This window comes from Schistocerca americana, chromosome 6 (assembly GCF_021461395.2).
Source record: "Schistocerca americana isolate TAMUIC-IGC-003095 chromosome 6, iqSchAmer2.1, whole genome shotgun sequence".
NCBI classification, from domain to species: Eukaryota; Metazoa; Arthropoda; class Insecta; order Orthoptera; family Acrididae; genus Schistocerca; species Schistocerca americana.
In genome coordinates, this window is record NC_060124.1 from 138,374,294 (window position 1) to 138,395,128 (window position 20,835).

At 38.9% G+C, this 20,835-nt stretch overlaps 1 protein-coding gene across 1 annotated transcript in view; it reads left to right on the forward strand.

Moving 5' to 3' along the window:
- Nucleotides 1-4,573: 4,573 nt before the first annotated feature.
- LOC124619491 (exportin-2) overlaps nt 4,574-20,835 on the forward strand; it is a 166,182-nt gene continuing 149,920 nt past the window's right edge. The window contains exons 1-2 of the mRNA XM_047145904.1: nt 4,574-4,913; nt 5,039-5,184. Of these exons, the coding sequence (XP_047001860.1) occupies nt 4,829-4,913; nt 5,039-5,184 (231 nt within the window). The 5' untranslated portion in view covers nt 4,574-4,828. The remainder of the gene's footprint in view (nt 4,914-5,038; nt 5,185-20,835) is intronic.

Genomic DNA, 20,835 nt, shown 5'->3' on the forward strand with positions numbered 1-20,835 from the left:
GCAGAATCCTTTTTTTAAGAGCGAGGAAATGTGAACAATGAATAATTATGCTTGAGATGCGGCACCTAGCCATGTGCTGTGCAGGGACGAGAGCATTGATACAGGGCGGATGTCAAGTCGTTTGCGATATGGAAGGCAATGAAAAGAATGTGAAACATGAGAAAGAATAGACACTCGGCAAAATAAGGGAAATCTAAAGTCAAATGAAAGAAATAAAATCACTACATTAAAAGAAAACAGTGCAACCATAATTCATGTATATAAAAGAAAATATTGTTTGGGCTGCCCCACTTACCAATTAGATCTGATTCCTTCAGACTTTAAATTATGGTTTGGATGTATTAGTACATCCATAAACAATGCAAGCTGGCATTTTTTATGAAGCAACTACTTCTCCATACCATCAAAGCACCCAACAAGCTCGAACTGGGCACCGACTCGTCAGAGTGACTTCATGGGGAAGTATCACAATGATGAACCTAATTAAATTAGATTAGATTAATTATTCATTCCATAGACCGACAAAAGAGGGTATCCTCCTGGATGTGTAACATGTCAGATAAACACATTACAAAAATGTAACTAGGAAAAACTTAGTTTCATTAATTTTAATGATCCTCAGTCAATAAACAGTAAAATTATGTACATGAATTAAAATTAAACTTCTAATATTTACAGGTTTAATACTTACATCTGCTTTCATTAAATCCATCATTCACACAGCACCTAGTTACTTGGCTATTACAACCAAGTATTGTCAAAAATTTAAGTAAATAATTCGCATCAATGATTCTCAGTTAAGAACAGTCAAATTATGTACAAGCTTTAAAATTAAACTTCCACTATTTACAGACTTAACACTTACATCTGCTTTCCATACATCCATCATTCACACAGTAGGTAGTTACTTGGCTGTTACAACCAAGTATTTACAAACGTAAGACATACATATGCTTTCCATACATCCATCATTCACACAGTAGGAAGCTACTTGGCTGTTACAACCAAGTATTGTCAAAAATTAAATATAATAAATTTTCATTAAAGTGGTCTACTGCACTTGTTGAGAAATTCATGGATGGAATACAAGGAGATGGCCACCAAAAATTCTTTTAAATTATGTTTAAATTGCGCCTTGCCTGAAACTAAACTCTTTCTGGTTGCTGGTAACTTATTGAAAATATGCGTTGCTGAATACTGGACTCCTTTCTGGCCAAGAGTAAGCGCTTTTAAATCTTTATGTATATTGTTCTTATTCCTAATATTGATACTGTGTACTATGCAGTTAGTTGGAAAAATAGATTTATTATTTACACCAAACTTCATTAAGGAATAAATAGACTGGGAAGCTGTGGTTAGTATGCCCAATTCTTTGAATAGGTTTCGACATGAAGTTCTTGGATTTACACTACACATCACTCTTATTGTGCGCTTCTGTACCCTAAAAATGTTTTCTCAGTATGTGGAGTTACCCCAAAATATGATACCATTGGACATAATGGAGTGAAAATAAGCAAAATATGCATTTTTTTAAATTTATATCTCCTGTGTCTGACATCATTTGCATTGCATTGCAGACATGTTTAGGCGCTATAAAAGTTCGTTAGTATGTCGATCCCAACTGAACTTATTATCAAGCTGTAATCCCATGAATTTTACACCCTCAACTTTTCCTATTTCCATGTCATATTTTATACACACACTAAAAGGAAATCTCTTGGAAGTTCTGAGCTGCATATAGTGAGTCTTTTCAAAGTTTAATGACAGTGAATTGGCTATGAACCACTTATTAATCTCAGTAAAAATTTGATTAGCTGCCCTTTCTAAATTTATATTTGATTTACTATTTATTGCAATCTCAAATAAGACAAACTTGGCATCTGGTAATGTAACAGATAGCAGGTTATTAATATACACAAGAAAACGTAGTGGTCCTAGTATGGAACCTTGGGGAACACCCCATGTAATTTCTTCCCTGTCAGATGATGTTTGATTGCCTACTGCATAAGTGTTAAGTAATGACACCCTTTGTTTTCTATTAGTAAGATATGACTGAAACCACTTTGCAGCACTACCAGTGATGTCATAATATTTTGATTTACTTAAAAGAATGCTGTGATTCACACAGTCAAAAGCCTTTGACACGTCACAGGATATGCCAGTTACCTCTAATTTGTTGTCTAATGAATTAAGGACATTTTCACTGTAAATGTAAATAGCCTTCGCAATATCAGAACCCTTAAGAAACCATAATTGTGACTTAGACAGTATGCTATTTTCACTAAGGTGCTTAAGCAGACGCTTGAACTTAACCTTTTCAAAGTTTTTTGAAAAAGGTGGCAAAAGTGAGACCGGTCGGCAATTTGGCGCCATTTCTTTGTCCCCCTTCTCGTGGAGAGGTATAACTTCCCCACATTAAACCCAGTTCCTGTGATAAGTGATTGATTACACAAATAACTTAAGATATGACTAAACTCACATGAACACTCTTTGTTGATACAATATCATAACCAATAGAATGCTTTGCTTTAAAGGTGTTTATGATGGATTCTATTTCTTTGGGTGAAGTAAGTGTCAATTCCATTTTACTGAGATTGCTTGAGTGCACTGGTCTCAGATATTCCATTGCATTATTTACTGAACCTGACAAACCCATGCTATCAGTAACAGAGACAAAATACTTGTTTAAATGGTTTATGGCACAATATGCGTTTGTTACCAGGGTTTCATTTATTTTTATAAGTATTTGTTCCTCCTCTTTTCTGGTCCTACCTGTCTCTGTCTTAACTATATCCCATATTGTTTTTATTTTATTGCTGGATGTATTTATCTTCTTCTCATAATGCAGGTGTTTAGATTTTTGATAACCTTCTTCAGTAGTTCGCAGTAATTTTTGTAATGAGCTGTAATGTAGTATCAAAGGTGTCCCTACATACCAGATAGAGTTTCCTTTTTGTCTCATATGATATCTTTATCCTTTGTGTGATCCATGGTTTCTTGTTAGACTTCTGCTTAATTTGACTTACCTTAAGGGGAAAACAAGTTTCAAATAAGGCGCTAGCTTTATTAATGAATGTTTTGTACTTTCATTTGTGTCTTGGATGCTGTAAACATCCATCCAATTAATTTCTTTGAGCAATCTCCTAAATTTCTTAGTTTTTGACTGTTTTATTGGACTTCTGTACTCAGTTCTGATATATGTTTTACCATGACAATTTTCAAAATTTAATGTTAAGTGTTGCATGTCATGGTCAGATAGCCCATTTACTACTGGTTTTGTAATGTGGCTTAGTTGCCTACAATTATCTATAAAGATATTACCAATGGCAGGCTTAGAACATTTGTATACCCTAGTTGAGAAATTTACAGTAGAAATTAAATTGAATAACAATGTAACTGATTTCAGTAACTGTTCACTGACAGTGTTTTTCAGGACATGCATATTAAAATCACCAGCAACCTCTAGTTTTTTGTTTTTTAATTTTAGATGAGGTAATAAATCTTCAAGACCGTTTATAAACAGGTTGAAATTTCCTAAGGTGCTCTGTATATGGCCACTATTATAAAGGACCTATTATGAAATTCTATCTCTGTTGCAAATGCTTCTAAGTGCTCTAAGCAAAATTTATTAATGTCAGTATTCTTAATTTAAAACTGTTTTCAACATATGGGCCACTCCCCCTTTCTCCGTATTTTGTCTACAGAAGTAAGAGGCTTACTTAAATTCTGTAAGGTTTAACATATCTATGCCAGTGGTCACATGATGTTCAGAAAGGTAGCTTATATCAACTGGGTTCGATTACTCTAGTTCATCAATGCACATAAGTAGTTCATTAATTTGACATCTAAGCCCTCGAATATTTGTATGCAATAAAGATAGTTGGCATTTCACATTTACCGAGACGAAATGGGGTGGAAATAAAATTTCCGCTGATTGCTTTAAATTTTTAACCAACAGCTGTGTTCACTGATCCAATGTGCCAGGTTTATGCTGTTTGATTTCTTTCTGAAACTGAAGGTTTGTTTCAGTCTTTACATCTCTCCCATTTTGACTTCGTTCTGTCCTACCTATCCTAAAAAAAAGGTGCTGCTTCAACACCTATGACCACTGGTATATTACCACTCACTGAGTGCCTCCCCCGCTTACATTTCTTGCTATTAGCCCAGTCCGTTTATCCTTCCATTTCCTGTTGAGATGTAGGCCATGTCTATTATAATCCCACCTACTGAGAGAATCAACAGGAACCAAACCAATATGTGACATCGCACCCGACCCAAGTACTCATTCCAGCTCCAAATTAACTCTCCCGACAGAAGAGTTTAAATGAAGTCGGTCATGGCGTCTCAGAACAGACACTGGTATGTCTCGTTGCTGATACAATAATGTTTTGGTCTTCCTAAGATGGCGGACCTCGGCTTAAAGTTTGTGACGTAATTACAACTCCCTTCCTACTCATAGAGTAAATATCTACTCTATGTTCCTACCACCAAGATTTGCATGTCAGAGATGTGTCTCATTGGTCTGCGAACTTCTTTTTTGTATACACGACGGTTTTAATGTCAGTTTACGGTTAGCACTTAGCAGTATATCTTTGAAAGAAAGACTTTGGAACGGTTTCTGTTTGTCGCCGGGAAAAGTTTGTGATACTCGGATTTACGATTGCACAATTATTCTTCTTATTCGGCATGTTTTTTGCTACGTAGTTTTCTGTTGACTGTTTATGCACGTACGGTAAACATAAGGCGTGAGAAGTTTCATACTCGTCGTTTGTACAGCGGCCAAGTTTTAGCAGAGCCGTTGTGTCACCGGCAGTGCCACTTTCATAACATGGAGTTAAGTGACGAAAATTTGAAAACGTTATCCCAGTATCTACAGCACACACTGAATCCAGACAGTGAAATCAGGAGACCAGGTAATAAATCCATTTAAAGAAAGTGAAAGTCAAAACTTAGAACTTTGGGGGTGTTGACAAACTGATGTTGCTGTGTAAATCCCAGAAGAATAGATCATTATTTTATAACCTCTTATTCATTACAGCCGAAAAGTTTCTGGAGTCGGTTGAAGTGAATCAAAACTATCCTCTACTGCTGTTGCATTTAGTCGACAGAAAGGATGCTGACATGACTATACGAATTGCTGGAGCAGTTGCCTTTAAGAACTATATCAAGAGAAACTGGAGTGTGGTGAGCACTAAATGTACTGATCTGTTCACGTAATACGTATGTACCACAGCGGATTGATGTAATATGTATTTCTGTGCTCTTTAAGCTGCTGGTACAGAGGCTTCATGGCAAAAGGATCAAGAACTTTTATTTCCTTTCATCCTTGCACATTCTCTTTGTTTTTATAAATTTATTTGCTGAATGACCAATGTTGATTATGATAAGTAATTGAAAGTAAACACTCCAGTATTAATTGCACTCAGAGAAATAAAATTCTGTTTTCAGAATGAGATTTTCACTCTGCAGTGGAGTGTGCGCTGATATTAAACTTCCTGGCAGATTAAAACTGTGTGCCAGACCGTGCATGGCTAAGCCATGTCTCCGCAATATCCTTTCTTTCAGGAGTGCTAGTTCTGCAAGGTTCGCAGGAGAGCTTCTGTTAAGTTTGGAAGGTAGGAGACGAGGTACTGGCAGAAGTATAGCTTTGAGGACGGGGTGCGAGTCGTGCTTGGGTAGCTCAGTTGGTAGAGTACTTGCCCGCGAAAGGCAAAGTTCCCGAGTTCGAGTCTCGGTCCGGCACACAGTTTTAATCTGCCAGGAAGTTTCAGAATTCTGTTATCTGAAACCTTATGTAAGATGGCTCATGGCATATGCCAAATTTTTTACTTTATGTAGTGTACAGCCTCAAGGTACTTGAGAATGCTGATTTGTCTGTTGCTCTCTGGTGTTACCTTGAATGTTTGTTTATTATTGACTATGTAGGGACCTTGCAGTTAAACAACTTCTACTGAATTGTACTCATTAAAGGTAAAAATATGAAGAACTTAGGTTGTTGTACATGGCAATTCTTTGTTATATATTGATTTCATTGTGTCTGTGTATTAAGGTAGTTTGGCTCTAGGAATTAGAATAAAGAAAGGAATATTTAAGGTGTGTATTTTGTTGACATTCAGTTTACTACGAAGAGAGTACTCACTCTGTTGAAGTGCCTGTTCTGTTGTTGGAGGAACAGTCACAACATTTCCATGAAGTATAAAAGAGAAGCCTGCATGGTTTGATATTAGTGAGACTCCCCAGCCTTCTGAATTCTTCTCCATTGTCATTAAGGATCTACCACCTTCCATGGGAAAAGCCAATAAGTTATTTGATTTACACATGGAGACAAAACACCAATGTTTTCAGCTTGCTGTTGCCCGCAAGTAAAACCAGCCAATACCCTTAAAGAATGTTAGGATATCCTTTACTAAGTCCTTATTAGACACAATTTCTTCAGGACTTAATGACCCGGATATTTATGCCGACCTCCAGTGTTTCGTCTTGGAAGATTAAGTGTGGTGCGCTTTCATCCCCTGTAACACTCTTGTGACAGGCTTCCCTAGAGAGAGACACTCCCCGTACTAGGCTGACCACGTATACCCTGGCTCCAGTACCTTCTTGACTGGTCATTACATCAGACTGTCTCCTGAATGTTATCATGGTTCGTTCTTCCCCTACTTCCAATTGTTACATTGAAAGATTTATTGAGGCAGCTGGAAGATATTGTCGAGTCAGCAATCATTTTCTGAACCGTTCGTGTATTTACATATGATTTGACTCTCAGCAGCTGTATGAAATATAACTCCAAATTATTCACCGAATGCAAATTTCATGACATCATCTACAATGGGTATAGACGTATTACCCATTTGTGACATGAATCTTTGTAGCAGAGTGGGATTCGAACCAGATTTCCTGCTGATTGCGCGCGGTCAACTCAATCATTTTTGTCTATCCATGCAAGCTCCCTGGTTCGATTCAAACCTCCATATGTCACTGTCTTCTTCCTTGTGTTGTAGTCTTATGTATGTCTACCTACAATATAAGGAAGTGGTCAGTGACATGGAGATTTGGATCTAGCTGGTCAGCATTTGCAGATATTTAAATTGTTCATGTGTGTGCTCATGATAAGTGGGAAATCTAGGTTCAATGCCCAGTCCGGTGCATATTTTCACATGTCACAGTTCAGTAATATGTCTATACCTATTGCAGGTGATGTCAAGAAATTCGCATGCAACAAATAATTCGGAATAATGTTTCAATATTTACCACATTCGTTATACAAGTTGGCACAGAGTCAACTGACACATTTCAAATGTGAATAGTGCGCTGCCACGATAGCTTGTCATTGTTGCCAGTAGGGGGAATGACAGAGGGGTTTTCATGATACGTGCCACCACAGTATTTAGGTCACATTGGAGTGTTGGAATATGCAACACTGTGTTACTTGTATTCATAATTACTGCAAAGCAAATTCTGTCATGGAAGTGCTGCATATCTGTCGATTACAGTTCAGTAATGGCCAACATGATTGCATTACAGTATTGGCTTGGGGTAAGAAATTTGAAGGACCTGGTTGCATGTTAGACGTGAAGCATGGAGGTCCACGAACGGTGCGATTGCCAGAGAACCTGTAGATAGTGAGGGAAGCTTTTAAACACAGTCCTCGCTGTTTGGCACACCAGCAATATCACATTTTAAGCATCAGTAGGGTTGTTAAAACCTGATACTAAAAAGAGAGAAAATTTCACACTTATAGGCTGCAGGTTCCGCAGCAAATTAACAAAAGAAATAAGGGAGCAAGACTTGCTTCCTGCACCACCATGAGTGGTTTGTTATGGAGAAATCCAACCATTCTGAGTAGTCTGCTAATGACCAACAAAGCATATTTTCATGTTTCTGGGAGGGTAAACAATCAGAACATGAAATACTGGTCACCAGTGAACTCCAAGGAACTACCTGAAAAGCCCTTGCACTGTCCTAATGTGTTGGTTTGGTGTGGAGTCAGTGCTTTCAGAATTGTAGTCTTGTATTTCATTCAAAATGACAATGAACAGTGATGTGTAGTTAGAATATTATTGGACTGTGTTGAAAGGCTTTGTAGGACAAAATTTAAGATACCTAGGAATTGATCCTAATAATCTGTGTTTCCAGCAGGATGGAGCAACAGGCCATACCATATATGAAGAGTATGGCTGTAGTTGGTAAAGTGTTCAGAACTGTTATGTCTCGTTTCGGTGGAATCGCTTGACCAGCTCAGCTGTCTGACCTCAGTGTACAGATTTTCTGCTGAGAGTGTTCTTGATGTGTGTTGCATAGGCATATCTTGAATATTCATAAACTTAGGAAGCATTTGGTGATGAAGTTGCAGCCATTAATGAGGACCTATGGAGGTGCGTGTATGCCACTTCAAGAAGTGTTTGCAATAAAGCATTGATGCAAACAGAGGCCACATACCTGAAGTTGTTTAAAAAATAATTACCTTGTAATCAGAGGTAAATAAATACTGTACTTGGTCATATGTATAGGCATAATCTGTATCACTTCAGGCAGTGGGGCTACCTTCATAGTCTCAGATGTTATTGAGTTTAGCATATGTTAAAATTCAGGAGGAAGTAAGAAACACGTGTTTTTTTGTTTTCTCCAAAATAATTCCTACCCCGAGATACAGGCCTCTAAAGATGACAATCGTGAACACCATTTTGAAAATGTGAATTTCGGAAACATTTTTAAAATGCTGTGTCTCTGTAACAGTTCTAGATATTTTGTTGGTTTTTTTTTATTTGAAAGATAATTGCTTTATGATTACAGTGGTATCCTCTATTTGGAAATATCTGTCAAAGTTTTTTTACTGTCACCTTGTGATTTTTTTTTCACAATTTACAGATTTTCTTTTAATTTCAAAAATGCCAATCCAGAAAAGTTGGATTTTTTTCCTGTCAATTAGTACCTTGTAGTACTATATTCTCTGCAGAGGAGAGCTTCCACATTTAAGTTGGGCAGGTTTTGTTTTAAAACAATCATTTTTTTTATTTTAACTTTCATGCTAAATACGGATGCGTCCGATCCCGCCCGTCTGCTTTGACCCATGACGTCATAAATATGGCGGAAACGACCATAAACCACAATTCCAATATGGCGCATATAAAGTTGGTACGTACACATTATGAGGACGAAAATACATCGAAAAACAAACACACACAGTTTCTACAAAAAGCCTAATGGCACTAACGGGACAAGTGCGGGAAATGGGGTGTTTTTGGGTGGGGGCAAACTAAATGTAAACAAATTTAGACACCCGCCTCCATACAAAACCACACAAAAAGACGAAAAAAACTGACATCACAAAAATCCCCAAATACCACTAAATATATCATCTGGAATCAGACACTTCCCTTGACCTATATTGCTAAACAGCAGCTCCCGATCCCATAAATTAGGATCAAACAATTCCCTTGGCCTATATAGCTCAGAAACATCTCCTGATACCAATATCAACATACACAGCCACACATTGGGATCGAACACTTCCCTTGATCTGCGCACTTTCAATTTTATCCATCATATCCATTCCTGAACAAAAACAACAACCGATTAATTTTATTAAAATTACCACACAATGTACAGCGAACAACACTAAATTAACCTTCACACAAAATTGTTAACTCACTGAAACGAATTCCACTACAAACACAGCTGACATTTGAACAATTCTGGATAATGAGCAAAAGCAAACTGAGCCCATTACACCACACAAACGAAAACCCTGAACATACCACCAGAGAGCACAACAAACCACAACACGACGACATCTACAAACACGCCACACACACAAACCAAACTCCGCGCCGTCATGACGTCACACACGGCAACACCCTTACATCACGGGTCAAAGCCGACGCGTGGGATCGGATGCTTCTGTCGACCTCTTTCATGGGTAATGTATGTCTTCACTGGAGTTGTTTCTTACTAATTACTTTGTTACAGTATTTATTTCTATTGTCTTTGTTGCAGTTATTTCCTATCACTTTCTTTGTTGCAGTTATTTATTTTCATTTTCAATGTTGCAGATATTTTTTACTCCTTGTTGTCGTTTCTTGTCAGTTTCTTTGTCGTGGTTGTTCATTGCAGATTTCTGTATTGTAGTTGTTTAGTGCTAATTTGTTTACTGAAGAGGCTTCTGAGTAATCTGAGACCATCCAGTGAGTCCGGTGTTTTTGTGAACAGTTTGCCAGTTGACACTGTTGCAGTGTGTTTTGTGAAAAGAACTATTTGAAATGTCTTCTGACTGAGGCCACAGGAGAGTGAAGTGAAGTGTGCTGACTATTTGCATATCCATAAAAGGGTGATATATATAAGACCGACAAAAAGACTTTGTTCAGGTTGGGAATAAGTGTTCTCATTTTGAGACTGTTTCAAAGTGAAGATGTTTCCAGTGACAACTTTTTGTGTTCTAAATGTTTTGACAGAATAACAACAATGATAGTACTTGAACAAGGTGAAGCCTCCCATGGTGCAGATGATTAGATGATCCAGATTTTGCATCAATAGAGGAAGAATTAAATGCCCTGAATGAGTTAACTACAGAGGTAGGTGTTTGTCCTGTTAAGAAACCATGGTCAGCGAAGTTGAGTCATATGCTTAATGCATCACAGCACAGAGAAATTGCTAAAGCTGTTGATGAATACACTACAACAAAACTGACCACACTCTTCTTAGTAGAAATTCCATCTTCAGAAGAAAATGAACCAAAGCACTCTTGCAAGCAATTTTTTCACAAATATCATTTCAGCTGTTGAATATTATGCATCCTGCAGTGAAAAGGTGCAAGTTTTAACTCCTAGTCCAGAGACATTTTCAAAGAAAACAATTTTGAACCACGTTCCATCAGTATCGAAGTACATTGTAGACAAATCAAGGAATGTGAGGTCTGTAAAAGGAGTCTTTGGAAGACCAGATCCCTGTTATGGTCATTCTGTAGAAGCAGCTCAAGTTCAAATAGTACAGTCATTTTATCTGGAAGAGAAATGGGACTGTTCTTGCCAGAGTGCCAACAAAAAAGACACTATAACTGTAACAGTTTAAGGTCAAAAAGTTGTGAACGTGAAGAGGTACATGACTTGCTGTATTAAAGAAACTTTTGCAATTTATAAGAGCAACTTCACATATTGGAAGATCAAAATTTTATGCACTACGACCTAAGTGCGTAGTTTCACACCCACCTAGAGGTGTCTGTTTACGTGTGTACTGCGCAAACTTTGAACTTTGTGTCGTAACTTTGAAGAACTTACTGGAGCATGTGACATAAACCTTGATTGGGGATGTGAAGTCATTAGTAGTCTGTGACATAAAGCAAGAGACTTGTTTGTTTCAAGAATGTGGTGACTGCCCTGGAAAGGGAGGACTGTCTTTACAGGCACTTGGCCTGGAAGACATAGCAGATAACTCCGCATAAATTACATATGTGACGTGGGAGGAGAGTAAACTAATTAAGAAAACTGTTGCCTTCGACAGTTTCATTGATGAACTTGGTAAATGGTCTGTGAAAGCAGTAACACCCCAGCATCTGAAGAAAGTGCAGCAACAACATATTGCAGAAGTGAAAGGGTGTGTACAGGCTGAAGAACTACCTTTACTGCTGCACTGTGATTTTGCTGAGAACTGGTCTGTGATTCTCCCACAAGAAGTACAAGGGTATCATTGGAGTAATGATCAGGTTTCAGTTTTTACTGGAATGACATATTTTTAACACAAGACCACAAGTGATGCAGTTATAAGTGATGACACAGGGCACTACTCAGCACATGCTTTGCTAGCAATGTGCAAAATTCTTCAACTGCAAACGAGGGCAGAGAAGATCATCATTATTTCTGATGGTACTCCTAGTTATTTTAAAAATCATTACTAGCTGTTTGAATTGAGTAAGTTGCTTCTGCCAACTGACTGGGTATACATTGCTACTGATCACAGGAAGGGACCTTGTGATGGTTTAGGAGGCCTGCTGAAGCACCATGCTACAAAGCAATCTTTCCAGATGAAATACAGCTGTGATTCAGAATGCTGAGGATTTTACGAGAGTCGTGAAATCTTATACATCCACTGCCCTCATTCTTTTGTCCAAAGAGGAAATTGAAGAATTCCATGAGCAGAAACAAGAAGATTGGTCCAAACTACTCTTGAGAAAGGAATTCATAAGACACATTTGTGGACTCAAAGTGATTGGCAAACTCATATTGCACGCACTTTGAAGAGCAAGAAAGAAGAAATTTCATTCGTTCGACCAGCACCTCAGAAACAGCAGGATAATATTCAGATTCACAACAGCAGGATAATATTCAGATTCACAACCTGAGAAGGGGGATGTGTGTGTGTGTGTGTGTGTGTGTGTGTGTGTGTGTGTGTGTGTGTATGACTGTGACTTGTGGATTGCAGATATTGTAGACACCAGTTATGAGTTAAATGAAATTGTAGTGAACTTTATGCTACCATGTGGACCAGCTGCTGGATATAGGTTTCCAGCTGAAGAACAGCAACAGTGCTGTCAGTGCTCACTCCCTGTTCACAATGTTTTGAAGATTGTAAGTGCTCCAGTTCCTATTGGTTCAACAGGAAGGCACCACTCTATATCAAAGGAAAATACTGAAGCAGTGGAACACATTTTTAGTTCAGTGACTGGCTAATTTCAGTGCAAAACAGAGTGCACGAAAGTTGTATAAATTGAAACTTTTAAGTCTTTAGGCTAGGATTTGATTTTTATGAGCCTGTTACGTGATAATGCAGTAATAAAACAGGTTTTATGTAAGGCAAAAATTTCAATTGCTTATAAATCCTGTTCCACTTTAAATTGGAAGCTTTTCTTTTCAGGGAATGTAGAACTATACAGTACTAATCAACAGAAAAAAAACAAAATTTTATGGACTGGCATGTTTGAAAAAAAAAATTATTACTATAGTAAAAGAACTTTGACAGATTAGTCCAAATGGAGGATTTCTTTGTAATCGTAAAGAAATTATCTTTCAAATAAAACAAGCCCCAACAAAACATCTAGATCTGTTCCAGAGATACAGCATTTTAAAATTTTTTCCAAAATTTGCGTCTTCAAAATTGTATGCGCAGTCATCTTTGGTGGGCTGTATCTCGGAGCAGAAGGTTTTTGGGAAAAAAAAAAAAATATACATGTTTCTTAATTAGTCCATCATTGTAACATATGCTATATTCAATAACATCCGAGACAATGAAGGCAAGATTTTTTCCTAGCCTGCCTGAATTGATATGGGATACGCCTATAGACACTTTCAGTTGTTTTTTTTCTCTGCTTCTGTATTTAATATACAACTAGCTGAAAAATGCCAGTTGGCTCCACACCACCCTGTTTTAGTGTGGGGTTCTGCCTATAGACACTTTCAGTTATTTTTTCTCTGCTTCTGTATTTAATATACAACTAGCTGAAAAATGCCAGTAGGCTCCACACCACCCGGTTTTAGTGTGGGGTTCTGGATGTCTTTAAAGGTTTACAGTTTTTAACCTGTATGCCCCTGCTGCTGCCGCCTCCGCTGTAACCCAAAGATGTAATGGCGGCATGACCAGCGTTGTTTCTACCCCAGCAGAGGGCTGCTAATTCCATCTCTTGTGATTAGACAGGCCAATCTCTGCACCCTCCCATACCCCCAAACAGTAACATTATTTTTTATCCTGTTCCACCATATTATAGCCCTGTAAGTTGTCTTCTTTCAAAGATTTATATTCAGTATATGGTCCTGGGTCTTCGACACCAGTTATTATCACAGGCCCATTGTCCTTTCCTTCTTGCAAACTTTAATGTTCTTATCTGCTTACCTTGAAATTCCAGGTTGTTGTTCTACTGAGGTACATTCCTGTTTGTGCATTTCTTGGTGATTTGACAGTTCTCTAAACACAAGTTCCTAATGGCAAATGTCACTTTATCTGCTGTTTCCTCAAGATCTGGTGGATTTCTTATTGAAGTTTTAGTATCATTTAAGTATTAGTTTAGGTCTTTCCTATATTTCCCCCATGCGTTTTCCTTGGATTCCTATAGGCCATGGTCTATTTAACATCTGTTTCAATCCCAAACCTAATATACTTCAGATTAGATAATGATAGCTCCATTACCACAGGCCACTGTTTGACGTAACTGCCAATTAATATGGACACAAATGTTATGTCAGTTACTTCTTCCCTCCTTCTATTCCTGAAGGTAGGTTTCCTACCCTGTTCAAGATCTCTAAATTACTTGCCAATACATATTCCACTATGTACTCAACTCTGCTCTTCGTGTTGCTGCATACAACAGGTTGTAGACATTAGCATCACAATCTACTAACAGTTGTTCATTTAGCGCAAGCAACTGTCTACTATTCTCCTCCTTTATAGGGAAGTAAGAGCACTGTCCTCATTAGGAAGTTAAGCTGAAGCAAATACAAATTCCCTTGTGCTTCCTTCATCACGCTTTTTCATCCTGATGGTCACCAAGTTCCTGGAACAGAAGTTCACCCTCGACATGAGTTAAATTCCATTCTTGACATAAGTGCATGTGTGGGTTTTTTTATATTTCTAGTGTAAGTCCGCTTACCTCCAGCTCTTCAGAGGCCTGATACACCCTCTAATATAAACAGAGGTGTTCTGGTTCTGTACCCTTACTTTCTCAGAGTATTTGGAAGAACACCCATAAGACGTTTCAGTCCTAAAATCAATATCTCCATAGTCTAGTAGAGTTCCATGCTGTCTTGACCAGAAGCTTCGCCTCCTCCACAGAGCACAATCCCCCCAAGATATTCCACTGTTCCCATCCCCTAATAGACAAAGATTAGAGTAACCTTCTGAATTTGATGTCTAGACATGTCCCTCCCCTCCACCCTCCCCCAATCTTTTCAAAGAGAACCATCTGAAGTAGCTCCTCCTGCTGTGAGGCGGTGCTCACTAGTCAGCTATCCTGTTGGATAGCGGACTGTGATGGGCAGGAGTAGCTGAATCAGTGAAAACAAAGTGCTGTAATGGGCTCTGCGAGTGGCTGATGTAGATGGCGATTCTCTTTTAGACATGGGTGTAGGTGCAGCTGAAGAAGACAGCTCGTGGATGCAAAAAACCTTTTATTGTTGTTTATTTACATTCATTCATCGTGACATTTGTTAATCTCACAATGCTGGCCTTGCAGCTTTAGCACCTACAAAGTAGCTGCTGTGTCAGAGGATGTATCGACTAGCCAGGTGTAGCAGGGTGACTGCACTGTCTGTGGCTGTTACAGAGAAACCATCGTGTCCCAGTACCACGAGTAGCCATTGTGCCCCAGTGGCAAAGGGCTGGGGGTCTTCCGTGCGAGCCCAGAACATGAAGGTGGAGGGAACATGCTGGTGCAGGCTTGGGATAGTGGCAGAGTGCAGAGCTGCCTGGTCATCAGTTGGAAGTTCGAGGCCAAGTGGCGATGGTGGTGGCTGCGTCATAATGTGTTGTCCTCATGGCAACAAATAGTACAGAGGAGATGTCGTAACACAGCCCAGCTGTTTATCACTGGCTGGCCTTGTGGGGGGGAATCTAAACACAGCTATCTGTTGGTTGACCATGTGGAAGGAATTCCACTGCCACATTCCTCTGTGCTGTTGAACCTATCTGCTGTTGTGGAAGCTCGCTGAAGGGGTGGCCAGTGTCCTGTGCAGCTGTTGATTCTAGGTAGTAGGTTGATGCAGAGGTGTCTGCTCGATGGAGGGTGCTTCTTTTGTCAGAATAAGTTGCTGACTTGGAACTGTCAATGCCCAGCACTCAGTACTCCCTCTACAGCACTGGGCATTAGCTTTGATTTGTGCCATTATATTTCCTTGTAACTAGGGAAAGTCCAGTCCTCTGGATTCCTGCCTTTAAACTGGCCGCAACAGAAGTCCTGATATATTTACAGTTATTTACGCTTTGTGTCAACATCTCTTACTTCATTCACAATGTAACTTGTTGCTTTGTGCTATTTACGCTTCCATTGCTGTTATAATACCATTTGGCACATCCAGTGAGTTTTTGGTTCTTGTTTTTGCTCTGTTCTTTGACTGTTCCTTGTCGCCAATATGACCAGTATGAAATTGCACATTGTAGGTTGCAGGTTGGAAGGGATGGAATTTGACAGCTATACGCTTGAACTTTTAGTAACCAATACCTATTACTGCTAAAATTTTGCAGATAGTTGAGGTTGTGGTTCCTATTGTTAAGACTTAGTGGTGATGTTCTGTGTGGCACCTTTTCACGTTGTCTAGTAAGTGTTCAGTTTATATGCATCCATTTTGCACGGTTAACATCTGATATAGGGAGGCAAGAAGAGTTGAGTTGAAGCGTTATTAAAGTATGTTATGTTTTTAGGGGTATGATTTCAAAGGGTATGTCAGGTAGGTAAATTAATGTATGGTTAATACTTAGGGTGGTGGTTCCCCTAATGGCGGTTGGTGGCCATAATGTTGGTGCCATTGACTGTGTAGTTCTTCGCACTGCTCACCACTGTAAAGTCTTTGCTTGTAACAAGTAAAAATGGTGACCACTGGGGTTGCCATGGAATGTAACCAGTCCAGTCCTATCCTTTGCAAAACTTCAATTTTATCTGTCATCTCCCCCTTTCACCACACTGTTGCTGATTTTTGGGAGCTGAACAGAGTGATCTCTCATGACATGGGGCTGATGTGTACCTGTTGTCTGTGGCAAATGGTGACTGCCCCGATTCAGCAGTGCAGTAATTCCTGTGCAGAGAGCAGGGCACGGATATTTGTCAGATACTATCTCTAATCAGACATAAATAAGCTGATTTTACTAGCAATCATTATAAAACCAATGACTGATCCGCACTGTATACAAACTAGCCCTCATTGACAAACTTCTTGCTGTTACCAACTTGGCAGAATGGACAACTGTTTCTACATCAGTGAGATGTAGAGGCAAACAATGGAAAACCCAAGATGGAATATAACAGTATTATGAAAAGAATAGTTGTTACTCACCATATAGCAGAGACACTGAGTCGCAGATAGGTACAACAAAAAGATTCTTGGAAAGTGAGCTTTCGGCCAACAAAGCCTTTGTCGAAAATAAACACACACACACACACACACACACACACACACACACAAGTGCATCTCACACACGCATGACCACAGTCTCTGGCAGCTGGAGCTTGACTGTGAGCAGCAGTGTATGATCGGAGAGGCAACCAGGTGGGGATGAGGAGGCGGCCCCCACCCATTTTACAACCCTACCGCTACTATTGAAATTTAGTATACTTGTACCTGAATAACAGAAATCCTGTCTCTATGTTGCCATGCGTAACCCTCTTACTAAATTTAGTTTAGTTTCCAAATAAAGTACACTATGGGAGGATAGTCCTGGTAATAGGAAAAGCTAATCAATAGAGTTACGGTACCCTTTTTACAAGATTTGACCATGTGTTGTGTCTAATGGATAAGTAAATCATATTATTCAGTTCTTTTCTGAAGATCTTACCCAGTGGTTAGAAAGAAACACAGTATGAATAATATTATACTGAAGCTAGGACAACTCGGTTCCAAGTTCATTTAGTGGTTTAAAATGTGTACTAAAGGTTGCTAGTCTGTCCAGGCGGTGAAACTGTGAAGTAATTGAAAAGCTACTGTTTAATTAAGTTGCTCCTTCAAATAAATATTACTGCATGTAAATAATGTTGGTGCAGACACTGGAATTACTTGATTGCTACACCCTTATACATTGTGTTTTTAAAAGAGAAAAAAACCCAGTAGATAACTTCAAGGAAGCAAAAAGAAAAAAAAAAAAAGGCCAGGGGGACCTTTAGAAAAGTGCTTTCCATAGCCAACAAACTTGTATACTAAAATCTCTGCCCAAACTCTTTGCCTTTACACATGTCTGCTTGTGCCTGTATATGTGCGAATGGATATGAGTGTGTTTGTGTGAGTGTATACCTGTCCCTTTTTCCCCCTAAGGTAAATCTTTCCGTTCCCAGGATTGGAATGACTCCTTACCCTCTCCCTTAAAACCCACATCCTTTCGTCTTTCTCTCCCCTTCCCTCTTTCCTGATGAAGCAACTGTGGGTTGCGAAAGCTTGAATTTTGTGTGTGTGTTTGTGTTTGTTAGTGTCTCTATCAACATACCAACGCTTTCGTGTGGTAAGTTACATCATCTTTGTTTTTAGATGTAGTTTTCCCACGTGGAATGTTTCCCTCTATTATATTCATATCATAAATACTAAGATACTTAGATAGTAAAACACACATTTTTTTATACTGAACATTTCCCATCAAGAAAACCTCTTTCTTACTGGAATTAACTTTCAAAACCTATTACTCTTTGAACTAACTCTGTTTAGTCATTTAACAGATTCTAGTAACTTTGCCTCACTCTGACTGAATTTTACCTAAGCAAACTTTTACTATAACACTTTGCGATAGTTAAGAAAACTTTTAAAACAAGAACAGTTTGACTTTATTTCTATGTAATGTGCTAAAGCATGGGCGTCTTATTACTCTAACTAAACTTTTCATTACGCCTTCCAGTGAAACAACAAGACAACTTTTCTTTAACTATTGCTCAGAATGAAAATATTTTTGACCACTCTAACTTTATGATGCAAAATTACATTTAAATTTACCCTATTCAATTTACACTCTTCCACTACTGAGACATAATTTCATAACTACAAGATTTAGTCCCTCACACACATATCTCATTATTTACACAAAAAAACAATAATTTAAATGGTGCCTCTTTATATTAAATTGGCACTTGGATAAGTATGCAAAACAGGATACTCGGATTAATCAAACACAAGGAAGGAACCCTATATAGGTGTATGTTTAGGGTGAAATAACAGGGTAAACTAGTTTCTTTATAGTTCAAGAATGATTATTCACTAATAAAACACAGTTTAAATTAATGGTTCATGCTGTACAAAAGTAAAATACCAAAAATAAACCTTATCTGGTGGCTGTACGCTTGGATGTGGTGAACAATTATTGCAGTTACACTACCCGCAGTACGACCTGCAAGTATCTTGCTGTATGGGCTCATTTTTTCTTCTTGGGCATTGTTCAGTTTTACATACAGTAGCCCAACAACTCACAGCTATGCCGTAAGCCATTTGCAGTTTTCATCCGAGGCATTTTTGTGCAAATTTGCAGGCAAATTTTCTTCTGCTCCACAAGGGTGCTGCTTCAATCACTGCTGCCTACAAACTTTTTGACTTACTTCCTGCACTTGCTCTAGGTAATGTGCCAGTTTGCCCATGCAACCTTTTCCACTCCCCAGAGCCACTTTAGTTTCAAACAAAAGCACACTGGCTTTTACATAACACCTGTTTCTTACATTGTTCCTAAGTGTGACCATTTCTTACAGTTGTCAAATTTACATCAACATGAACAGTTTATACATACAAATATTTTTAAATACAAAATATCATTAGCAAATTATTTAACTTAATAAACAATTTACATAATATTTTACTTACATTACTCAACTACAATGCAAAGAACTGGAACCTCCAGTATAGCACTTTTTACTTTACATATATAGAAAGTACAGTACCAATATGTGAAAATTTTAAAGCAAAAAAACTATAAAAAATTTAGATGAACCATAAACAAATAGTGTTATAAGTTGCCTTTTCTATCATGTGCTGCTGCTCGCAGTCTATCTCCAGCTGCCAGAGACTGTGGTTGTGTGTGTGTGTGTGTGTGTGTGTGTGTGTGTGTGAGAGAGAGAGAGAGAGAGAGAGAGAGAGAGAGAGAGAGAGGGGGGATCTATTTTCAACAAAGGCCTTGTTGGCCCTATGGCGAGCAGCAATGAAAAGTACTCTTTTCACAAAATAATTAACATATTGTACTGTGTAACACTGATGTTTTCTTACTAGCCTAAACATTAAGGTTCTACCACTATTCACTACATGGCAAGTAAAAATTTCACCCAAAAGTTCCTTCAACCTAGTACCTAAACAAAACATATCTGCTTGATAGATTCTCAGGAATTATGCTGGATAATATTGTAGAAACCGCACAATATTTCAGCGAGACAACTGCCCGCCATCTTCAGGTGCTACTGTCGCGTTGTGGAGAAGCTCGCCAATTTATATGTTGGCTTTCTAGAACGAACAGCACAGGCGCCAGCGGGGGCATAACGTCATCGAAGACCAATCGTGGGTGGCGTCGAATACGAGAGCCCTCTGCTGGAGAAACAGGTTGCGGTCTGCGGAAGTGCGCCATGGCGCGGGAAATGCTCCCAGGAGCGACGGACCCCTTTCGCGAGCACGAGGTGTTGGCGCGCAATTTAAGCATCTGTGCTAAGGTTTCCCATCTGCGTTGACTCGGTGCAGTTGCTAATGATTCCCTATGATGTTGCTGATGATTCCCTAATGCCGCCAAGGCTGGCTCCCAGGCTTTGCTCAGGTGAAACCCCATGTCTCTGTTTATTAAGTCACTGCTTATACGTATTTCGTGAAACCCCATGTCTCTGTTTATTAAGTCACTGCTTATACGTATTTCGACCGTCTCTTTGATGATGGAGTCCCAGTATGTGGAAGCATATGAGAGGATCTTGGTTTCTTCATAGTTCAAAATGTGTCCCGTGTCGAGGCCGTGTTCACCAACCGCAGATTTCTCTGGCTGACCCAACCTTGTGTGACGTTTCTGTTCGTCGCATCTGTCTTTAACTGTACAACACATCTCGCCAATATAAGACTTTCCACAGTGGCTCGGGATTTTATATATTCCTGGTCTCCTCAGGCCAAGGTTGTCTTTAACAGAGCCCAGCATTGATTGCACTCGTACTGGGGGCCGGATAACACATTTAATCTGGTATTTCTTGAAAATTCTGCCCATCTTAAAAGACAC